The following is a 22,624-nucleotide window of genomic DNA, read 5'->3' on the forward strand; positions in this document are numbered from 1 at the left end:
ATCTATCTATCTATCTATCTATCTATCTATCTATCTATCTATCTATCATCTCTCTCTCTATATATATATATACTCATATATTGGACCTTTTATTTTTTCTTTGATCTCTTTTGGGCATTGCTGGGTCAAAGGACATATCCTTTCAATAACTTTTAGTTTTTCCACACTATTATTTTAATGTGTAATTCCAAATTGCTTTCCAGACTGGTTGTACCATTCACAGGTCCACCAACAGAGCCTGTTTTCCCACACCCCCTCTCACATTTATCATTTTCCTTTTTGTCATCTTTGCCACTGATGGGTATGAGGTAGAATTTTAGAAGTGCTTTAATTTTTCTCTAAATATTATAGATTTGGAACATTTTCCATATCGTAATTCATAGGCTGTGTTTTTTCCTCTGAGACCTGTCTGTTTATATCCTGAGACCATTTATTGATGTGGGATGATACTTTTTCTTATAAATTTGAATCTATTCTTTATATATATTAGAAATGAAGTTTCAATCAGAAAAAATTACAAAGATTTTTCCTCAATTGTTTCATCTTAATTTTAGATTTATTAGATTTCTTTGTGGAAAACTTTTTAATTTTATGTAATCAAAATTATCCCCTTTACCTCTCTCTATTCCGTGTTTGGCTGTGAACTTTTTGTGTATCCATATATCAGACAGGTAATTTTTTTATCTGTTTCTCTAATTTGTTTATGATATGACCTTTTTATATTTAGGTCAAATTAGCTAACAGTTATCAGTGTTGGGATCTAAAGTCAGAATTTCTAGCTATGTGCCTTAAAATTTTGTCAGAATTTGGACCTAGTTCTTTGGAAATCAATGTTATCATTGATTTCAATAAAAATCATGTCAGGAAAATTAAAGTGGTGTTCAGACATGAATAGGTCAAAACTGAAAAATAAAGCAAAAACAAGTTCTCTATACCCTTTGCTATAATTACTAACTATGCTAGGACATTGCTATTGTTCAATAATTTTTCAGTCATGTCTGACTTTTTGTGACCCCATTTGTTTTTTTCTTGGCAAAGATACTGGAGTGGTTTGCCATTTCCTTCTCTAGATCATTTTACAGATGAGGAAACTGAGGCAAACAGGGTAAAGTGACCTGCCCAGGGTCACATAGTAAGTTTCTGAGGCCAGATTTGAACTCAGGTGACTCTAGACCTGGCACTTTATCCACTATGCCACTTAGGAGATAAATAAGGAGATAAATTAGCCCTGAGATACCCTGGGATTCAGTGTGAATGAAAACTCAGACTAGAAAAGTGCTCATTATAGCTTTACTAAGATCATCAGAATATGTAGGACCATTAGCAAGTAAGGATACATGATAAAATGTGGATTCAGTGGTACTAGGACATGGCTCCCTGTACCTTTTATTAATCTTTCACAGAAGTACATTCACATTCTAGCAATTTGACTTCTTTGTACAAAATACTTTTAAACTTTAAATGTGGGGTGCCACTATAGCCACAAAAATATTGTCTACACGACTCTGGCCTTTAGCACTTCTCTGCTTTACGAATCTGTTTTTTCTTGCTTCCAGAGAAATACATTGTTTTCCACAGAGTTAAATTTCTACTACTTTGGAGTATCTCCTTACTCTGATTCTACAGAAACAAGTGGGACTTAGTAGAAGTTGCCATACCACCCAGCCAAAAATTATTATAGGAAAGAATTGTAAGGTAGCATCAAGTGTACTGGATTTGGTGCCATTTGCCCTGTTTTAAATCCTGGCTTTTCTCAATTCAATCAATCAAATTCACAGGTGTAAGGCATTGTACTAGATGTTTTGGATAAAAAGATAAAAAATTAAACAGTTCCTTTCTTCGAGGAACACAGATACCACATAAATAAGCACAAAGTATTTGGAGGAGAGGGAGCATAGTGAAATTTGGGGGATCAAGAATGGCCTGAAGTTGAAGGTAGCATTTGAGATAACCCTTGGAGGAAACTAAAACTTCTAAGATACAGAGTGAGAAAGGAGGACATTCCAGGCAAGTAGAATTTATTTGGGCAAGTGAGTTAACTTTTTGATTCTTAGGCTCCTCATTTATGAAATGATAAGGGTTGAACTAGATGATATCTAAGGTCTTTTTAGGTGCCAAATACTAGTGATAGCATGTTCTTGTCAGATCTGTAATTTGGACCTTCATCACCTGTGGTAAATTCAGTTGAGTAGGAAGGTGTGTGTTTGTGGGGGGTGAGAGAGGAAGGGTTTCTAAGGCACCTATTCTGTGTGTGGCTGAGGCAGACAAGAAACAGAGCTCATAGAAAGTAGATGAAACTGAGGAAATGGGAGATGGGGGTGTTCAAACAGGGCAGGGTTTGGATAGTAGAAAACTATTAAGAGGGTGGCTAGGTGGCACAGTGAGTAAAACGCCGGCCCCAGAGTCAAGAGGACCCGAGTTTGGTTCTGGCCTCAGACACTTAACACCCATACAAAAAAAAAAAAAAACTAGCTGTGTAACCTTGGGCAAGTTACTTAACCCCAATTGCCCTCCAAAAAGAAAAAAAATAGAAAACTATTGAGCCAGATTCTGTACTTCTTGGGGAGGAGACCTAAAGGTCTAGAGATGATATGGAATGGGCTTTAAAGAAGTGGTTTTTGAGCAATGGTGATGAAGTTTCAAAGGTTTGAAAGCAGTGATGAAGAGCAAAGAGTATGCCATCTGCCCCTCCTGGCCCTTTGTATTAGGGAACATGAGAGAAGGCAGCCTAGGAGAAGATGCAAAGAAATACAGTGTCTTCCAGAGGAATTTAGTTTTCTAGAAGATGAAAGGAATGGGGCAGGGGGTGGCGGCTAGGTGGTGCAGTGAACAGAGCACCAGCCCTGGAGTCAGGAGGACTTGAGTTCAAATCTGGCCTCAGACACACAAAAAAAACTAGCCATGTGACCTTGGGCAAGTCACTTAACCCCAATTGCCCTACCTTCCCTCCTCCAAAATAAAAAAAAAAAGAAAGGAATGTGGGAAGATTAGATCCAGACTTAAAGGGAATTTGTTAATAAGAGAGAGGATGGTTCCAGAGGGCACAATGGAAAGGAAAAGAAGAGGAAAATAGGAATTGGAGAGGGTTTGGGCTGACTCCAATGGGTAATAGCAGTAGTCAGCACATATTGCTTTTACCACTAACCTTCATTTTATTGTATGGTTTGGGTCCCCAGGCTAGGTGGCATGCCAAGATCAGTTTTCCCTACTGGGAATTCAGGACTAGGACTCTGGGGGATTGGCAACTCTTGGGGAGGGCCAAGGATCTTCTTGGGATGGAAGAAAATATTCTCCTTTCCTTGTATTATGTTAGTGTCTGTCCTATGTTAATTCTGGCTCCACTGTTGTTTTTCCCTGTCTCTGTCACCAATGGATGGGTATTCACTTTGTTTTGAGTTCTTTTCTACTACAAGAGGGATTGCTATGAATATTTAGATATATATTGGACCTTTGTTTCTTTCTTTGACTTTCTTGGGGGCACATATCTAGTAGTAGGGTTTCTGGGTCAAAGGATGTGGAGTTGAGTCAATATCCTTTCATTTTTTTCTAACTCATTACAACTCTACAGTTTCCTGATTCTAGTCTAAAATCCCCAATTCCAAGTGACATCTGTTAGCAAATGCTGACCGGGAGGGGAGAAATACTAGCAGGGGAGCTCATTATTTAGGAAAAGAAAAACAATAATTGACATCCCAGGTCTTTGATGACTAGAATCCATTTTTTTTTAGCAGAAGCATTTTGGGCACAACCTCTGGGATGTTTTTTTTTTTCCTGTGCTTTCTTTTTTGTTTTTAAATGAAGGCTACTCAAAATTGTTAGTGTAGAAGGGGAGGGCTTTTATGAGAGAGTGGGATAACAGGAGAAGTCTCCTAAACTCCTAGTAGCAAAGACAGGATGTTAATATTTAGAGGTTGTGAGCATTTATTTTTGGTTGTTATTGAGGCAATCAGGGCTAAATGACTTGCCCAGGGTCACACAATGAGCAGTTCTAAGAGGAACTAAAGTCCAGATTGTTTGTCTTATTTTTGTCAATTTCTGTAACGTTCAGGGAGCAGGAGACTTAGGGAAGGTCTCTTTTGGAGAAACTGATTGTGTCTTGAGCTGTACCTTTGGGAAGGGATTGTATATTGCACCTGTGGAGGGTGCATATAGGAAATCATAGACTATTAATGTACATATGTAATTGTGCTATAGGATACTCTCTTCCTCCTAAATTTTCCTACAGCAGTTTGATTAGAATGTAGATAACTTAAGGATAGAAATTATGCCTTTTAAAAAACTTTGTATCTCAATGATTTGCTATTGGGGTGGGCAAGAATGATAGGAGGCTGCCAGAATGCTACATGTCAGGAAGAAGCAAGGAAGGCCTCTAGCTGGGGTAGACCTCACTTTGGAGATTTTATGGGAGGGAGTGGACAAGAGACCCACAGGGCACATGATGAGCAGGTATGCATGTGTTTTGATTTGCATTATTGGCAGGGAATTTTCAAAATACTGAGATCACAGATCCATTTAAGTATGTAATTATGCTTAGGATGGCATGGAGAGACAAATTTGTTTAGTGGACACCTGGACTCAGGAGAGCCTGAGTTCAAGTCTCACTTTTCTGACACATTCTGTGTATATGACAATTCTTGTACATGGTAGACATTTGATGAAATGGTTATTGATTGTCACCTTGTAAGTCACTTAACCTCTCAATATCTAAAGCTATTATCTAAGATCTGGCAAAGGGAGTTTCCTTACTAGGAGATTCCTACACTTATAAAATCACATGTCCAGAATGGGGAAAAAACCCCCCAAATTTAGGGCAAATCATAGTGCCTTCATACATACTCTGATTGATCTGTGATGTTATAAATGTGGGTGTTACCCCTAAAGAAACAGATCACAACCCATATATACTTGCTAACACTTTATAACTCTTCTCTATGGAAGTCAGCCAATCAGTCAACAAGTATTTATTAAGCAATTAATGTATGTCAGATATTGTGCTCAGAGGTAAGACTAACAAATTCAAGTATAAAGGACAGCCCTGTCCTAAAGGAGTTTACATCCTCATGGAGGAAGAAAACATATAAACACATAAAAGGAATCTGGATAGTGTGTGTGTGTGTGTGTGTGTGTGTGTGTGTGTGTGTGTGTGTGTGTGTGTGTGTGTGTAGGGGTGACAAAGAGGGATGGGTGGAGGGGCATGACAGAGAAAGACCAATTTGGTCTAGAGAGGAATAATAGATACATGACTGACCTAGGTGCTTTCCTTAAGTAGAGTTTCTGGGTGGAATCATTCCTCCAAGGCTGAAGGATAGATCCAGTGTGTGAATCCCAGGCTGAAGTGAAGCTTCAGAATGAAGAACTGGGCCATAGTAGAGAAATTCCAGCATGAGGTCTGGAGAGAAATGAGACATGGCCAGCCTGTATGACATTAAATGGAGGTGCTGAGAGGAGCCATCCAATCAGAGAGAGAGACTTCAAGGGTGGAGGGAAGGTTGGAAGACAGGTTGGGTTGTAAATAGACTTCTTTTGTTTATTAAAATGATTTTTAGGTCACTATTTTTGTTTTATTTTTGCTTTTTGGAGGGCAGTTGGGGTTAAGTGACTTGCCCAAGGTCACATGGCTAGTTTATGTGTTAAGTGTTTGAGGTCTGATTTGAACTCAGGTCCTCCTGACTCCAGGGCCAGTGCTCTAATCACTGCGCCACCTAGCTGCCCTTGTAAATAGACTTAAAAATGTTTATCTGATTGAATTAAATTGGAATAGGAGATGCATTTTGGTACTTCAGTTTCGGTTTTGTGATGAATTCCCTTTCTGACATTTATTCAAAGCATCTTCAGGTCCCCAAATTCTCAACACGATCAAGGCATGCCCACTGATTTGGCCTTTCTGGAAGATGTTCAGGAGCTTGCCCAAGGCATTTCAGAAACGATGGAGAAGGCTATTGCTTTACAAAAACTTTGGCTAGAAAGTTCCAAGTTGTCAGGTAAGTAGTACTGGATTTAATTTGAAAAAAAAAAAACACAACAAAAAACAACAAAGCTTCGTTTAATGGAGCCTTAATTATATCCTATTTATCAGAAGCTCTGGGGAAGCAATGGGGCCATAGAAAGTAGATTATGTTGGCATCAAGGCTAACTACCTCATGAATAGCCGTGGTGAGATTCCTAGGGATGGCCTAATAAATACATTCCCTTAGACTAGTGGTAAAGTTTCTTGAGCATTTTCTCTTTCCTCCTGACTTCATAGATTCGGGTAGGCACTAATACTTCCCAATGGTTTTACTCAGAAGTGTTAAAGTTAAATTAAATATTGACCTAGAATCTTTGAGGTATTCAGATATAATCATAGGATTTAAAGCTGAAAAGGACAATAGGATCCCCTGGGTTATTATCCTTCTTGTACAGATTTAGGAGTCTGAGGCCAAGGCCTTCTTGTTCATATAGTTAGAAGCTATCATTAGGTGCATTAGAGGTTGTCATTCTAGATATGGGATTTCTAACCAAGCATGAAAAAACATCTTCAGTATATCTTCAATATCTTAATTTCTTTCTCAACATTTCTCCATATGAATCTTTTCCTTAACTTACGCACCCACAACCTGATTTTGGGCCCTTATCACCTCTGAAATGAACTACTGTAATAACTTTCTAATTGGCTTCCCTTTCTCAAGCATCTCCCTGTTTTAAATCATCCTTCACTCATCTACCAAAGCAACTTTTCTAAAGGGTAGTTCTGACCATGTCACTTTCCTGCCCAATAAATAGTGTGTCCTGATTATCCCCCACGATCAAATATTAAGTCCTTTGGCCTTTAAAACTTTTTACAATGTGGACTCTTTCTTTGTTCTGTGGGCCAGGACACTAATGCAATATTGGGGCATCTTGAGTAAGCCCCATACTACCACACCATTAACCAGAGCTGTTGTGAGTCAACAGTAGATCTAGTTGTAAGCTCCTTGAGGGCGGAGACTGTCTTTTGCCTCTTTTTGTACTCTTGGTAGTCAGCACAGTGTCTGGAACATAGTAGGCACTCAATAAACTTTTACTGATTGATTGATTTTGACCAGTTGGGAAATTTCTCAGCTTAGAAATCCCAAGATCCTCCTGGAGAGTAATTTCTCTCACCTACGTCCATTTAAGTGGAGGTCAAATCAGGAGACAAGGCAACATGGCTAACCACTCTTCAGAACAAAGGGAGATATACACATATGTAATATTTTGCACTGTTTTAGAACAGTAGACAAAAGGAGCCTATAAGATAGTGAAGCTGCCCACTCATTTTCCTTATTGGGGAGGTTTAGTAATAGGGACAGGATATTAGATGATTTTTTGGGAAGTGTCTTAAGCTTGGGCTGTATAACTTGTTAACCTTGTTATTGCCCAAGATCAGATTTGATGGGCTGGGAGTGTTTTCCTGTAGTTTATTTCATCAGACAATCTTAGTTGGGCAAGTAGTCTCCAGTTAATCTCATCAGAATGTCTAGATGGGAAGTGAGGTATAAGATAGTGGAGGCTATCTTATTATTCCTTTGAGATGGAATCAAAATAGAATAAAGAGTGACGGTCTTTTTGTCTATTTAAATAACCCAATAGGGGGTGGCTAGATGGTGCAGTGAACAGAGCACCAGCCCTGGAGTCAGGAGGACCTGAGTTCAAATATGACCTCAGACACTTAACACAAAAACTAGCCATGTGACCTTGGGCAAGTCACTTAACCCCAATTGCCCCTCCAAAAAGCAAAAAAAATAGAAAAACCAAAACCTAAATAGCCCAACAGGCTATATTTCTTTAACCTCTAAGGTTACTTTTTCCGGGGGAGATATTTTCTCCAAATTTACAGAATGTATTGTTATTGTTTTTCAGTCCTTCAGCCACATCCGATTCTTTGTGATGCCATGGACCATAACATTCCAGGCCCTTTTATCCTTCGCTATCTCTTGAAGTCTGTCCAAGGTCATGTTCATTGTTTCTAGGACATTATCCTTCCATCTCAACTTTTGCTGTCCCTTCTTCCTTTTGTCTTCAATCTTTCTCAACATTAGGGTCTTTCCTAATGAGTCTCATCTTCTCATTATGTGGCCAAAATATTTAAGCTTCAGCTTCAGTATTTCCAGTGAATAGCCTGTATTAATTTCTTAAAGCATTGACTGATATGCTGTCTTTGCTGTTCAAGGCACTCTTAGCACTCTGTTACAGCATCACAATTCAAAAGTGTCTGTTCTGTGGCACTCAGTTTTCCTTATAGTCCAACTCTCACAGACACACATTGCTATTGGAAAAACCAAAGCTTTGACTGTATAGACCGTTGTCAGCAAGGTGATGTCTGCTTTTTAGTAGGCTGTTCATATTTTCCATAGCTTTCTCTCCAAGGAGCAAGTATCTTTCATGACTGCAGTTGCCTTCTGCAGTGATCTTTGAGCCTACGTGTGTAAAATTTGACACTGCTTCCATTTCTTCTCCCTTTATTTGCCAGAAAGTGATGGAACCAGTTGTCAAGATCTTTTTTTTTTTTTTGATATTAAACCTCAAGCCAGTTTTTACACTCTCCTCTTTCACACTTATCAAGAAGCTTTTTAGGGGGCAGCTAGGTGGTGCTGGAGTTAGGAGGACCTGAGTTCAAATTTGACCTCAGACACTTCACACTTACTAGGCCTCAGACACTTAACACTTACTAGCCATGTGACCTTGGGCAAGTGACCATGGGCAAGTCACTTAACACTAATTGCCCTGCCTTCCCCTCCAAAAAGCCAAATAAAGAGGCTTTTTAATTCCTCTTCACTTTCTGCCATCAGAGTGGTATCATCTACATATCTGAGATACTTGATTTTTCTCCCAGCAACCTTCATTTTGGCTTTTGACTCATCCAAACTGGCATTTCACAGGATGTACTGTCCATATAAATTAAATAAGTAAGGTGACAATATACAGCCTTGTTGTACTCCCTTTTCAATCATAAACCAATCAGTTGTTCCATGTTCACTTCTAATTAGTGCTTCTTGGTCTGCATACAGGTTCATCAGGAGACAAGTAAAATGATCTGGTTGGGATTTCCATCTCTTTTCTCAAGTCTTTGAGGACTTGCTACATTTTGTTGTGATCCATACAAGACTTTAGTGTAGTCAGTGAAGCAAAAGTAAATGTTTTTCTGGAACTCCCTTGCTCTCTCCATAAGTTAATGTTGACCATTTGGTCTCTAGTTCCTCCGCCTATTCAAAAACCAACCGGCTCTTCTGATGATTGTCAATTTACATATTGCTGAAGCCTTGCAGAATCTTAAGCATAACTTTTGTGGCATGTTAAATGAGTGCAATTTTTCAGTGATTTGAATATTCCTTGGCATGGCCCTTCTTTAGGATTGGGACATAAACTGATTTTTTCCAGTCCAGTGGCTGCTATTGCGTTTTCCAAATTTGCTGGCCTTATTGAGGGTAATACTTTAGCAGCATCATCATTTGGGATTCTAAATAGCTCAACTGGAATTCCATCACCTTCACTAACCTTATTGTTAACAATACTTCTAAAGCTCACTTGACTTCATTCTCCACAGTATCTGGCTCTAAAGCAGTAAGCATACCTTGGTTCTTGGTGATTTTAAGGTCTTTCTTGTATAGTTCTTTTGTGTAGTTTTGCTATCTTTTCTTAATTTCTTCTGCTTCTGTTAAATATCTATTTTTCTCTATTATGTCAATTTTTGCATGATGCATTCTCTAGATATTTCTAATTTTCTTGAAGAGGTCTTGTTTTTCCCATTCTATTGTTTTCTTCTATTTCTTTTCATTACTCATTTAAGAAAACCTTATCTCGGGGTGGCCAGGTAGCACAATGAGTAAGAGCACCGGCTCCAGTGTTGAGAAGACCTGGAGATCAAATCCCGGGCTCAGACACTTAGCACCCACCCAGAAACACCTGGCCATGTAACCTTGAGCAAGTTACTTAACCCCAATTGCTTAAAAAAAAAAAAAAGAAAACCTTATCTCTCCTTGCTATGCTCTGAAATTCTGCATTTAATTGGGTACATCTTTCCCTTTCTGCTTTCCCTTTTACTTTCCTTCTTTCCACAGCTATTTGTAAAGCCTCAACAGATAAGCCATTTTGCTTTCTTGCTGTTCTTTTTCTTTAAAATTTTGTTTGTGACTACCTCATGTACAATATTGTGAACTTCTGTCCATAGTTCTTCACGCATTCTGTCTACCAGATCAACTCCCTTAAATCTATTCAACACTTCTGCTTTATATTCATAAGGGTTGTTATTTAGGTCATACTTTTATGCTCTGATGGTTTTGTCTACTTCCTCCATGGTCCCCTTTGGTAGATTGACCTGGGACACAGGTATGGGCCCTTTGGGCAAGGTGTTTATAAAGACCATAGGCTATAGGATGATAGCTGGGAACTTCTGAAACCTCAGCTTTGGAAACTGTTGTTATCTCTTTATGGACTATTTTTACCTGGGGGTAATGGCATATACATACATACAAATATATACATATATACATATATTTAATTAAAGAAATTGCTCATGTTATCCCTTAGGCTCTGAATAGTCCAGTGTCCCACATATGGAATCACTACCTGGAACATTACTTTTCTACTCTTCTTACCTATGGACCTATTATTTGCTGTTCCTGAAACTGGACATCTATCTTACCTCCCCTTGTCTTTGAGTTGATGGTTTCCCATCCCGAGATTGTCCTCTCCAAATCTTAGAATCCCAGGTTCCCTTTAAGATTTTGCTCAAGCACCACGTCTTCCTGGAAGCCTTTTGTGACCTTCCTAACTGCTAGCGCTATCATCTCTAAAGTTTTACTTTCCATTTACTCCCCATTTTCTTTTATATTATCTCCCTTATTAGATTGTAAGTTGAAGGTAGGGTTGTTCTTGCTTTTTCTTTGTATCATTAGCACTTAACACTGTTCCTGTACATAATAAGTGCTTAATAAAACCTTGTTGATTGATATGTAAGGATAGTTACTTAGCTGAGGATGTTAATCTCTGAGGCCAACTTTCCTTGAAGAAAATAGGATGTTTGCTCAGCACTTTCCTTAGGTTCTGGAATGTAATGTTTAGCAATGTCCTCTCATTCTTATCCTGGTATCATTGCCAATTATCTCATTGCTTCATGCCATTCCAGATTCTGTCCTAATCTGTTCTCTTCATTTTTTTTGCCTTTTTTTTTTTTTGGAGGGCAATTGGGGTTAAGCAACTTGCCCAAGGTCACACGTCTAGTAAGTGTTAAGTGTCTGAGGCTAGATTTGAATTCAGGTCCTTCTGACTTCAGGGCCCATGCTTTATTCACTGCACCACCTAGCTGCCCCTAAGAAGGAGTATGTTCTCTTCATTTTTTTGCCCTCATTCTTCTCTTTTCCATATTCCCTTAAATTTACCCTATTTTTCTTCTAATCCCTGCTTACCATTCCCCTAACCAATGGATATTAGTGGGGTTTTGAAATAGGAGAAAGAACTCTGACCTTGGATTCATGTGCCATGACTCTGAATCTTATTCTTTTATTTACTTCCTATGTGGCCTTGAATAAATCACTTACTCTTATCTAGCTCTCAGTTTCCTCATCTTTAAAACGAGGGGTTTGGACTAGATGACCTCTAAGGCTCTTTTCAACTCTGAATCTATAGTGGTATGATCTGGAATCTTCTAATAACTCAATTTCTGCCCCTTATAGAACAATTTGTTTTTCAGTCCATTCCAGACCAGTAAAGTTTAATAAGCACATGTATGGGCCAAAAATGTGTTGGTGGCAGGGATGCAAAGATCAAACAAAATAAAATGGGGAAAAAAAGTTCTTGCCCATGGAGTACTTCTAGTCCAGGTGGTGGGGAGGGAAAGGGCAACTCAGGCAATCAGGAAAGGCTTACTGTGGGAGATAGCAAAGCAACTGAGTCTTATGGGCCCCTGGATTCCAAGAGGAGAAATTCAAGGCATGGAGGATGAACCCAAGCAAAAATCTTTGTTGGCCAAAGTTCTTTTAGAGTTGTTAGAAACTAGCAGGTCTTTCTTCAAACCATGTTTAGCAACTTTTGAAGGAATAATCACATTTTAAAAAGTTTAGCATTTAATTTAAATTTCTCCTCAAGATGAAGTCCCTTAGTGTGCAGCTATGTGACCTTGGGAAAATCACTCAACTTCTCTCAGCCTTCATTTTCTCAACTATAAAATAGGCAGAATATTTTCTCTACTATCTTATGGGGTTGTAAAAAAAGAATTCTGTAGAGCTTAAAGCTCTATACTATCTAAATATGAATTTATTAATACTATCAGGACTATTGTTTCTGAGTTTTGAGATCACAGACTCATAAAAAGCTAGAATTTTAGAGCTGGAAGAGATAAAACTAATTGAGGCCTAAAAAGGTTAAGTGATTTTGTCTAAGATTATATAGCTGACAAGGGGCCAATATGGACTTTTTAACCCTTAGCTTAATCAATATCAGGTTTCCATGATCTCATCATTCTGAAACAACTACAAACTAAAGATCATTTTATATAGAAATGTAATTTTCACAAAATACCTTTGAGAAAACGTTTGCTGGAAAATGAAGAAAGAACTACTTGTCGAAAGTGTCATTATGTGTTATTATTGATGGAAAAGGAAATAGTATATCAATAATTTTGAGTTCTCAGGGTGGCTTATTATTTCCAAAAGGCCCATCTGATAATGTCTCAAAATACATGGAAGAAATGTCCCATAATAGTTTCATCTCCCTGTAATGGATCTGCTGTATTAGACTGTATTAAGGGTCATTCTCTTTTTATAAAGTTTACTTCTCAATTTTATTTGTTAAAGTACTACTCAAATGATAAGAGCAGGGTTTTTCTTTGATAAAATTTCCATTTCTGTCTCACTTTATACTGTTACTCATATAGCTCCCAGTTGGGCATATGTGATTTAAAGCTAATTCAGAAATCAAGGTAATTTCTCTCCTTCTATTGCACTTCTTGTTTTTCTCCCTCCCTAACCTATTTCTCCTGAATTTCCTCCCCTTCCAAACCTGCTGCTAGCTGATAAAATAAATCGGTGGCTTCCTGAAGAATCATGTTGATGATTTTACTATTGCCCCATCATGGTACCATAGAAAGAGTGCTTGAATTGGAGCCATAGGAAGTGGACTTGAATTTTGACTCTTCTATTGACCAGCTGGCAAATCTTGGGCAAATTATTCACCTTTGCTAATGCTTTTTGTTCACCTACAGAAGGGAAAGATAGGCCTTTGGCCTATGAGGTCCTTTTAGCTCCAAATCTAATGATCCTCAATAATTTTTCAACTTTTACAATCACATACTTTTGATACTGTCTTGAATTTACAAAAATGACATTAAACAATTATTAATGGTTTTTGTCCTTATGACTCAGTAATTTCTGGAAACTGTCCTCTCCCTGCCTTCTAGACAGCTCTCCTTTGTAATACATAAACATAGCTAAGCAAAAGTACCCTATCATGATTACATATACAAATCTCTGTCCTTGTAGTCCTTCTTCCTCTCTAGTCTGAGGAGGGAGGTACACTTGTTTATCTATTTCCTGGTACCATCATTTTTTTTTTTTTAAAGCAATTGGGGTTAAGTAACTTGCTCAAGGTTACACGGCCAGTTATTTCTGGGTGTGGTGCTATCTGAGCCCGGGGTTTGATTCAGGTCATCCCGACACTGGAGCCAGTGCTCTTACTCGCTGAGCCACCTGGCCGCCCCTAAGCAATTGGGGTAAAGTAACTTGCTCAAGGTTACATGGCCAGGTGTTTCTGGGTGGATGCTAAGTGTCTGAGCCCGGGATTCAATCTCCAGGTCGTACTGACACTGGAGCTGGTGCTCTTACTCACTGTGCTACCTGGCCGCCCCTGGTACCATCATTTTTAATGGTTTTACAAATACTCAGAATTTGGATTCCTTTTAGTGATCTTTTAATTTACATTGTTGTAATCATTGTGTATGTTGTGTTTTGTGGTTGTTTTTTGCATTCAATTTCAGTTCCTTCAGGTCTTATATTTCTCTGAATTCTTCATATTCATTCTTTTTTTTTTAAGTGTACAATAAGCTCCCATTTATTCATATTATATATGTATATATATACACACCATAATATTTTTATCAATTCACCTGGCATTTCCTGTCAATGATATCATGTACCAAATTATGAGCTACTCAATGTAATCAGTAGCTCCTTGTGGAAGCAAAGGCTGACATATTTCCTATATAACTTCTATAGTGCTTAGCATAGTGTTAGTACATAGCACATTCTCAATAAATTCTGCTATTTTATTGACAGAATAAAAATAACATCTTAAATATGCTTTATCTTTTTTAGGTTCTCACAATGCTGCTTTCTCAATGGTAAGTGTTTGAATTTTGAAACTGATTCATGGAATGAGGTAAATTATTCTTCATGGTATAGATTTTAATTTGTTCTTTATTATATAGATTTTAGAAAAGAAACTAATGATATATTTACACAGTACTTTAAGATGTGAAAATATATATTCTTTGTAACTTTTGATAACTAGTACAATGATCATTAGCTCCTCCCAATTCTGTGAATGTGGAAAGGAAGTTTCCAGAGGTTACATAATTTATCTGTGGTCATATAGTACATATTGGTACCAGGTAGGAACCCAAGTTTCCCAACCCCAAGTCCAGTGACCTTTCCAAGACATCATGCTACCTTCAAAACTAGATTTGAGGAGAAAACCTGACTTGCTCAGCGATTCAGCTATGGAATTTCAAAATATGTTTCAATTAATTCAAACGAAATCTTTATTCTGGCCAGAATTTTTAAAATAGTCAGTTGTTATTCATTGAAGTTTACATCTACATGCAATGAATTTGTAATTTCAGCTCCCCACTCCAACCAAAAATCTATACGGTTTTGATTTCCTTCTAAATAAGAGGATGAGGAAAAAAACAAATGAAACCACATTTATATAATTATTTTAACCACTGAAGCTTCAAGGTGAAAAAATGAAGGGAAAAGCGTGTTTTTAAAATGAGTGTTTTATTGATGCATTTTCTTTCTTTTATCTCTGCCATTAACCTTTTCATCCCCAATAAAACTATCCCTTATAATGAAGAAGCAAAATTAAGCAAAGCAAGCCAATATAATAGCCATACCTGACAAACATGCCTCATTTGACAGTAATATTCCACTGATTCTCTGCCAAGAAAGGGAAATCCTGTTTCATTGTCACTCTGCAATCAAGACTGGCTCCTGTATTGATCAGAGTTCTGATGTCTTTCAATGCTGAGTTACTTACAATATTGGGGTCATTGTTTTCCTCATTTTGTTTATGCAACTCTACATTAGTGCATGCAAAATTTTCCAAGTTTTTCTGAATTATTCATATTTATGATTAAAAAAATTCATTATGTAGCATGGTTTATTCACCCATTCCTTAATAGATGGGCATCCACTGTGCTTTCAATTATGTGCTCAATTATGTGTGTTGCTATGTATTTTTTTCTTTTCTTGTCTTTGACTTCCTTGGGGCATATGCCCAATAACCGTAATCATTGACTCAATGGGTATGTACAATTTAGTAACTTTTGTATTTAATTCCCCTCCCCCATGCCTCTTACAATAGTTAATTAGTGCATTTGCATGTCCAGAAGCCCTCCAACATTTATAATTTTTGTTTTTGCTTGTATTTGACAGTCTTATTGGTATGAAGTAAAAGCTCAAAGTTGCATTAATTTGTATTTCTTTTATTATTAGTGATTTGGAAGATTCTTTCATATGGTTATTGATAAATAACATTTCTTCTTTTAAAAATTGCTAGTTGTTCATGGTGGTACAGTCCTATAATTCCTGCCCCCTGAGGAGGCTGAGGCTGATGCCTGGCTTGGACCTTAAGGAGTTCTGACTTCAGTAGGGATAAAGCCAATCAGTTGTCTGCACTGTCTGCCAGCAATATGGCAAGCCCCAGGAACAGGGGGCCACCAAGCTGACTAAGAAGGGTGAACTGGCTCAGTTTGGAAATAGGGCAAGTCAAAGCTTCTGGGCTTATCAGAAGTTGACTGGGAGCTGAAAGCTGTGCTTCCAGTTTGACCAAGATAGGGAGACCCAGTATCCCCTCAAAACGTAAATGAAATATCATTTAAAGAAAAATTAAGGGGCGCCTAGGTGGTGCAGTGAATAGAGCACTGGCCCTGGAGTCAGGAGGACCTGAGTTCAAATCTAGCCTTGGACATTTAGCACACATGTACAAAAACTAGCCATGTGACCTTGGGCATGTCACTTTACCCCAATTGCCCTACCTTTCCCCCTCCAAAACAACAACAACAACAAAAAAGCAAAATAAAAAAAAAATTACCTGTCCTTACATTTTGAGACTTATACTTTGAGGGCTGTATTCTGTCCTTATATAGTAGACCTTAATGAGAGATATTTGATGAGATTTTCATAATCAACAGTTTTCCTTTTTATTCTGACTGTGTTGATTTTTTTGGTCCAAAACCTTTTAAATCCTATGTAATCAAAATTATACATTTAATCTTTTATGGTTCCCTCTATCCATTATTTATTTCTATTTTATTTTATTTAAAAAAAATGGAGGGGCTTGGAAGGCAAGGCAATTGAGGTTGTGACTTACCCAAGGTCACATAGCTAGTAAATGTGTCGAGTATCTGAGGCAAGATTTGAACTCAGGTCCTTCTGACTCCAGGGCTGGTGCTCTATTTACTGCACCACCTAGCTACCCCATGATTTATAAAGATTCTTGAAGGCCATGGTAGTGGAGTAAAAACTTTGAAAGATTCAACCAAGTTGGAAAGACTTTGAACACTGTTTAAGTGAAAGATAGATACAATTCAACATTACTAAGTATGGAGGGTCACCACCAAAAGTTTGCCTGCTATATTTTAGTGAAAAAAAAAATACAAAACCCTCTTTGTCTTGTACAGTCTCCTTTAGCTCATATAGTGATGGTAGGGAGTGTTAGTAGAAAAGGAGACCACAGGTACAAGGAATCACAAAATTTTTAGAGCATCTGCAGATATTAATTTCACCATTGGCACTCTAAATGTGAAATTTATCTAATGACCAGAACTACTCCTATGTCCATATTGACATTTTTTTTTTGCTATAATTGAAAACCTAATATGTAAAGAATGTGTAGAAAAAAATGCTAATTTCTCCTTAGGACGATAAAGTATTTGGTTTCATTTTGTACCCAAAGTTAACAAGAAACATAATTCTATTGGAAACTTAGTCAATCTTCTTGCGTGTCACACACACATATTAAATTTTACATATAAATTAAATTTCCTTTTTTCTTTGATTCCTCAGCACTGAGTCCAGTGCTTAATAAATGCACGATTTATTAATTGTTTGACAGCCCCTGTTCTTTATTGGTATCCACAGAATGTCAAGAAATCTAATTGAAAACCCCTACCATGCTGAGCAGATGATGATGGATTTATGTGAGGATATGGATAAGGGTTTCATAGGATAGGCAGGTATGGATGGGTTATAATGTACCTTGTTCAAAGGAGTAGCTACATCATTGAGATCACAGATCTATCATGGTATCAAAATATTGAACTGAAAAAAGCTGGTAGTCATTTCCTGAGCTAGACTTTAGCTCAAATCTAAGGAAGTATATTGATGAATCCACAATCTCTTGCTGCCCTTAGTAATATTCAGAATAATATTAGGCTGTAAATTCTGAGTATTGTTGGGCATTTTTTTCTTATTCACTGTAGATTCCTTTTATTATCTCTTTATTCTTTTGTATGTCTAGAAAGTTTTCTTTCATAAAGTATGGAAATATAGCTAGGCTCTTTTGAAAAAAAAATTTGGTCATAGTTTTCAGGTGATCCAGTGGTTTTTATATTGTATCTCTTTGATGTCTTTTCTAGGTTAGTTATTTTTGATTAATGGCTTACATTTTTTTCTTTTTTCAATCTTTATTTTTTTTCTTTTTTCAATCTTTTGACTTTTAAAATGTGTCTCCTCTCATGGAGTTATTAAATTATATTTGGTGTATTCTAATTTTCAAAGAATCTATTGCTTAGGTAAGGGTTCATATCTTTTACATGAAAATTGATGAATCTCATTCCAATTTTTTCTTCCATAGTTTTCATTTCTTTTCTTTTTTTATTTTTCAAATGCTTTAACTTCTGATTTACATTATTTATTTCATCCAGATTTTGAGTTACAAATTTTCTCCCCGTTTTTCCCTTACCCACCACCCCAAAATAACAGTCCCACAGGATATCCCCTCCTCCAATCTGCTCTCCCCCATATCTTCTCCCATACCCCCTTCAACTTTTCCAGTAGGGCATGGTGGATCTCTATGCCCCAGTGCCTGTATATCTTATTTCCCAATTACATGTAAAATAGTATTAATGATAGTATACATACATACATACATACATATTTTTTAACATTTCATTTTAAAACTTTGAATTCCAGATTCATTCCCTTTCTCCATTGTCACCCACCCTTACTGGGAAGACAAGCAGTTCAGTATAGGTTGTACATGTGTAGCTAATACAAAACATTAACATAGTAGATATATTGTAAAAAACAGACTATATTTCCCTCCCTCTATCCCACCTCCCACTTGTTCTATTCTCTACTTTGATCCTGTCCCTTTTCAAAAGTGGGTGCTTCCAACTTCCCTCCCCCCATCCTGCCCTCCCTTCCATCATCCCCCCTCTCATTCTCCTCCCCCCTACTCTCCTGTAGGGTGAAATACCCTATTTAGTGTGTATTTCATTCCCTCCCCAAGCCAAATTCAATGAGAACAAGGTCGACCCATTCCCTTTTGCCTTCCTATTCTTCCCCTCCATTGTGACCATCTTCCCTTGTCTCTTCTATATGAGATAGTTTACCCCATTCTGTCTCTCCCCATCTCCTCTCATTATATTCCTCTCTCACCTCTTAATTCCACCTTTTCAGTATCATCCTTTCTTACTAAATTGGTCCCGTGCCCTCTATCTATGTATACCTGTACCCATATATACACACATTCACAAATTTATTTGTATGCCCGTATACCCTTCGATATAAGCACATATATATTTCTATTCCCTTCAACTATTTTCATGCTGAGAAAAGTTTCATCAGTTACAATTATTGTTTTTCCATATAAGAATGTTAATAATTCAACTTTGGTAAGTTTCTTATGATTTCTTTTCCCTGTTTACCTTCTCCTGCTTCTCTTGTTTCTTGTATCTGAATGTCAAATTTTCTATTCAACTCTGTTTTTTTCATCAAGAATACTTGAAAGTCCTCTATTCCACTGAATGACCATATTTTTCCCTGAAACATGATACTCAGTTTTGCTGGGTAGGTGACTCTTGGTTTTAATCCCAGCTCCTTTGACCTCCAGAATATCATATTCTAAGCCCTTCAGTCCCTCAGCGTAGATACTGCCAGATCCTGCGTTATCCTGATTGTGTTTCCACAATATTCAAATTGTTTCTTCCTGTCTGCTTGTAATATTCTCTCCTTAATCTGGGAAGTCTGGAACCTGGCTATAATATTCCTAGGAGTTTTCTTTTTGGGATCTTTTTCAGGAGGTGATCAGCGGATTCTTTCAACCCCTATTTTACTCTCTGGTTCTAAAACATCAGGGCAGTTTTCCTTGAGAATTTCTTGGAGGATGATTTCTAGGTTCTTTCTTTGATCATGGCTTTCAGGTAGTCCAATAATTTTTAAATTATCTCTCCTGGATCTATTTTCCAGGTCAGTGGTTTTTCCAATGATATATTTCACATTGCCTTCTATTCTTTCATTTGTTTGAATCTAACAGCATCTTGATTTCTCATAAAGTCATTAGCTTCCATTTGCTCCAATCTAATTCTGAAGGAATGATTCTCCTTGTGAGCTTTTGAGATTCTTTTTCCATCTGGCAAATTTGGCTTTTTAAGGCATTCTTCTCCTCATTGTCTTTTTGAGCTTCTTTTGCCATTTGAGTTAGTATATTTTTAAGGTGTTCTTTTCCTTAGTCTGTTGATTCCTATTTCATAATTTTCTTGCATTGTTCTCATTTCTCTTCCCAATTTCCTCCACTTCTCTTATCTGCTTCTTAAGGTCCTCTATGGCCTGTAACCAGCTCATATTTTCTTTTGATTCATTTTCCTTAGGAATGCTAATTGATCTTGTGATCAAGCTATGTTTTACTTTGCGGCTTTGCTTGTAGATGTTTTGAAGTTTTTATCCTATTCTGAGTTTGTCTTAAGGGTCCCTGATAGCATAATAGCTCATTATAATTAATCTCTTTTTTTACAGGTTTGTTTACTAATTCTTCTCACATTTCCCACAGATTGGGATTTTGTGTTAGGGCTAGCTTTTTTGAATTTTTGGAGGGAATGGAGAGGTCTTGTATGGTCCTGGTTTGTATTGTCTATTGTCTATTGTCCTGCTATTACTTTCTCTGGGTATTGAATGTTGTATTCTCTAAGGACCACAGGGGCAACTAGGGAGGTATTCTTTTTTAATAGGCCCTAAGTGGTTTTATCTAAAGCATGGTTAGATTACTGTCTTCCTGGATTTTCTAGACTGCAGACCCCAGTTTGGGTCTACTTAGCTTAATTACAGACTTGCTTCTGAAATTGTGATTTACTTGCTGACCCCATCTTTGGTCACCTACCTGGAAGCATATGCAAATTCAGAACATCAGAATTGTTGGCCTCACCCTCTCCTTAGTGGACATGACCCCACTCTTTCATCAGAGTTGCTGTACTGCTCAAGATGATTTTTTTCTAAAATGCAAAGCAAACAAAATTGTCTTTTTAAAAATCATGGTAATACAGACTTTTGGTCCATCATCTTTTTGGACCATCAGTGAAAAATCATTTCATAGGCATTATCTATGGATAATAGAATTATTATATTGCTAGGCCATTATAGATCTCACCCTAAAGGAGCAGTTTTAGTAAGTAGGGGTATTTTCCAAACATTAACTGTCTTTATTTACTATCAGTCTAAGAGAAAACACCAACTATCAGACACATACAGTAAATCATAGCCATTTGGAAACCAACCTTTTGGCCTCTTCAGGTTTCTGGAATGTATTTGGAATAGATTGATCCCCCAAGAATTTCTAAAATATTGACAGAAGAAACAACTCTTCAGCATACAGCAATAAATGAATGTGACCCATAGCTAACAAACTGCGGCCTCTTAGTTTGCTGTTATGAAGTTGTTCTCTGTCTGTCATTTGTCTGTGTGTATGTGGAGGAATGTGGAATAGCTAGCAAGAGACTGAGGATATATGAAAGAAGACAAGGGGAAGCAAGAAGAGGGGCTAAGTGGTTGAGACTGGCAGTGGGAGAAGGTAATCTCAGATGCCCTGGTAGTGGTATTGTCAACAACCAGAAGTCGGGATGGGGACTAGATACTCAGACAATGGAGAGAGCTAACAAGTGCCCCATGAAACAAAAAAGTGTTAATGATCATGGATTATATAGACGGGATTCGTGGAAAGAATGCTGAAGATACTTGATTTATCACTCTCTCAAATCCCATCTCCACTCAACTATCAAAGTAATCTTCCTAAAGTCACTCTTCTACTCAATAAACTCCACGGTTCCCTATCACCTCTAAGATCAAATATAAATTTTTCCGTTTGGCATTCAGAACTCTTCATAAATTAACCCTCACCCCCAAAACAAAATCTTTCTATCCTTCCTGCAATTTATACTCCCGTACTCTTCATTACAATGACACTGTCTTTTCTGTTCCTCTGTCTCCTGACTCCCAGCATTTTCACTGTCTGCCCTACAAATTTTTACTTTTCCTCCTATTCATCTCTACTTCCTGGCTTCTCTGGTTTCCTTCATTTCTTAGTTAAAATTCTACCTTCTTCAGGAAGTTGTTCCTGATCCCCCCTAAATGTACTGCCTTGCCTCTGTGTATTATTCCCAATTAATTCTTTACATAGTTTGTGTAAAGTAGTTGTTTACATGTTGTCTCCTCATTAGACTGTGGAAGTGCTGTTTTTCTTTCTTAGTTTCTGCAATGTTTAGTGTAGTGCCTGGCATATAGGATGTGTTTAAAAAATCCTTATTGACTGACTGGTAGAAATGCAATAGAAACTGTAATGCAAACCAGCCCTGTCATTAATGAACACTTCCAGAACCCAACTGGTTTGCCTGCATGGCTTGACAAGTTAGGGGGTCATGTTTGTGCTTTTGAGAATTCATTTTGGTTGTATTCTTTCTCTGGAACAAGTTTACAATACTGATGTAATTGGGCTCTCCTGGCAATGTTCATTAACTTTTACTTTGTCAGTTGCCAATGCATCAAATCATCCTAGGCTTGAGAGTGATAAGGGCAAGTTGAATTTTTGCTGTAGGTGCCTACAAAATAAATTATGTGATGATTGGGAAATTTCATCACTCCAAGTCTTATACAGGTGCTTTGCCTTTTAATTACAGAGCACAAACTAATGCCAAAACATTACAACTATTAATTTATGAATTTTAATATTTATTATGCCATTTTATACATTCTGTCATCTTTTTATTTCATTAATGAAAGATAATTTTTATAGGCTTGCCAGTGCATACAAAAGCTGTTATATTACTAGATCATTGTAGAATCTGACCTAATGAAGCAGACCAGGTTAGTGACTGGGAATATATATTTTAATCTTTCCTTGTCCCCCGGTATTATCTCAC

At 37.4% G+C, this 22,624-nt stretch overlaps 1 protein-coding gene across 1 annotated transcript in view; it reads left to right on the forward strand.

The window, feature by feature from the left end:
• ABCA13 (ATP binding cassette subfamily A member 13) overlaps positions 1–22,624 on the forward strand; it is a 513,785-nt gene that overhangs the window by 28,349 nt on the left and 462,812 nt on the right. The window contains exons 4-5 of the mRNA XM_069084494.1: positions 5,827–5,981; positions 14,307–14,332. Of these exons, the coding sequence (XP_068940595.1) occupies positions 5,827–5,981; positions 14,307–14,332 (181 nt within the window). The remainder of the gene's footprint in view (positions 1–5,826; positions 5,982–14,306; positions 14,333–22,624) is intronic.

The sequence above is a fragment of the Petaurus breviceps genome, unplaced genomic scaffold (genome assembly GCF_028583685.1).
Source record: "Petaurus breviceps papuanus isolate PSGF00001 unplaced genomic scaffold, PetGlider_PUasm1.0 174, whole genome shotgun sequence".
NCBI lineage: Eukaryota > Metazoa > Chordata > Mammalia > Diprotodontia > Petauridae > Petaurus > Petaurus breviceps.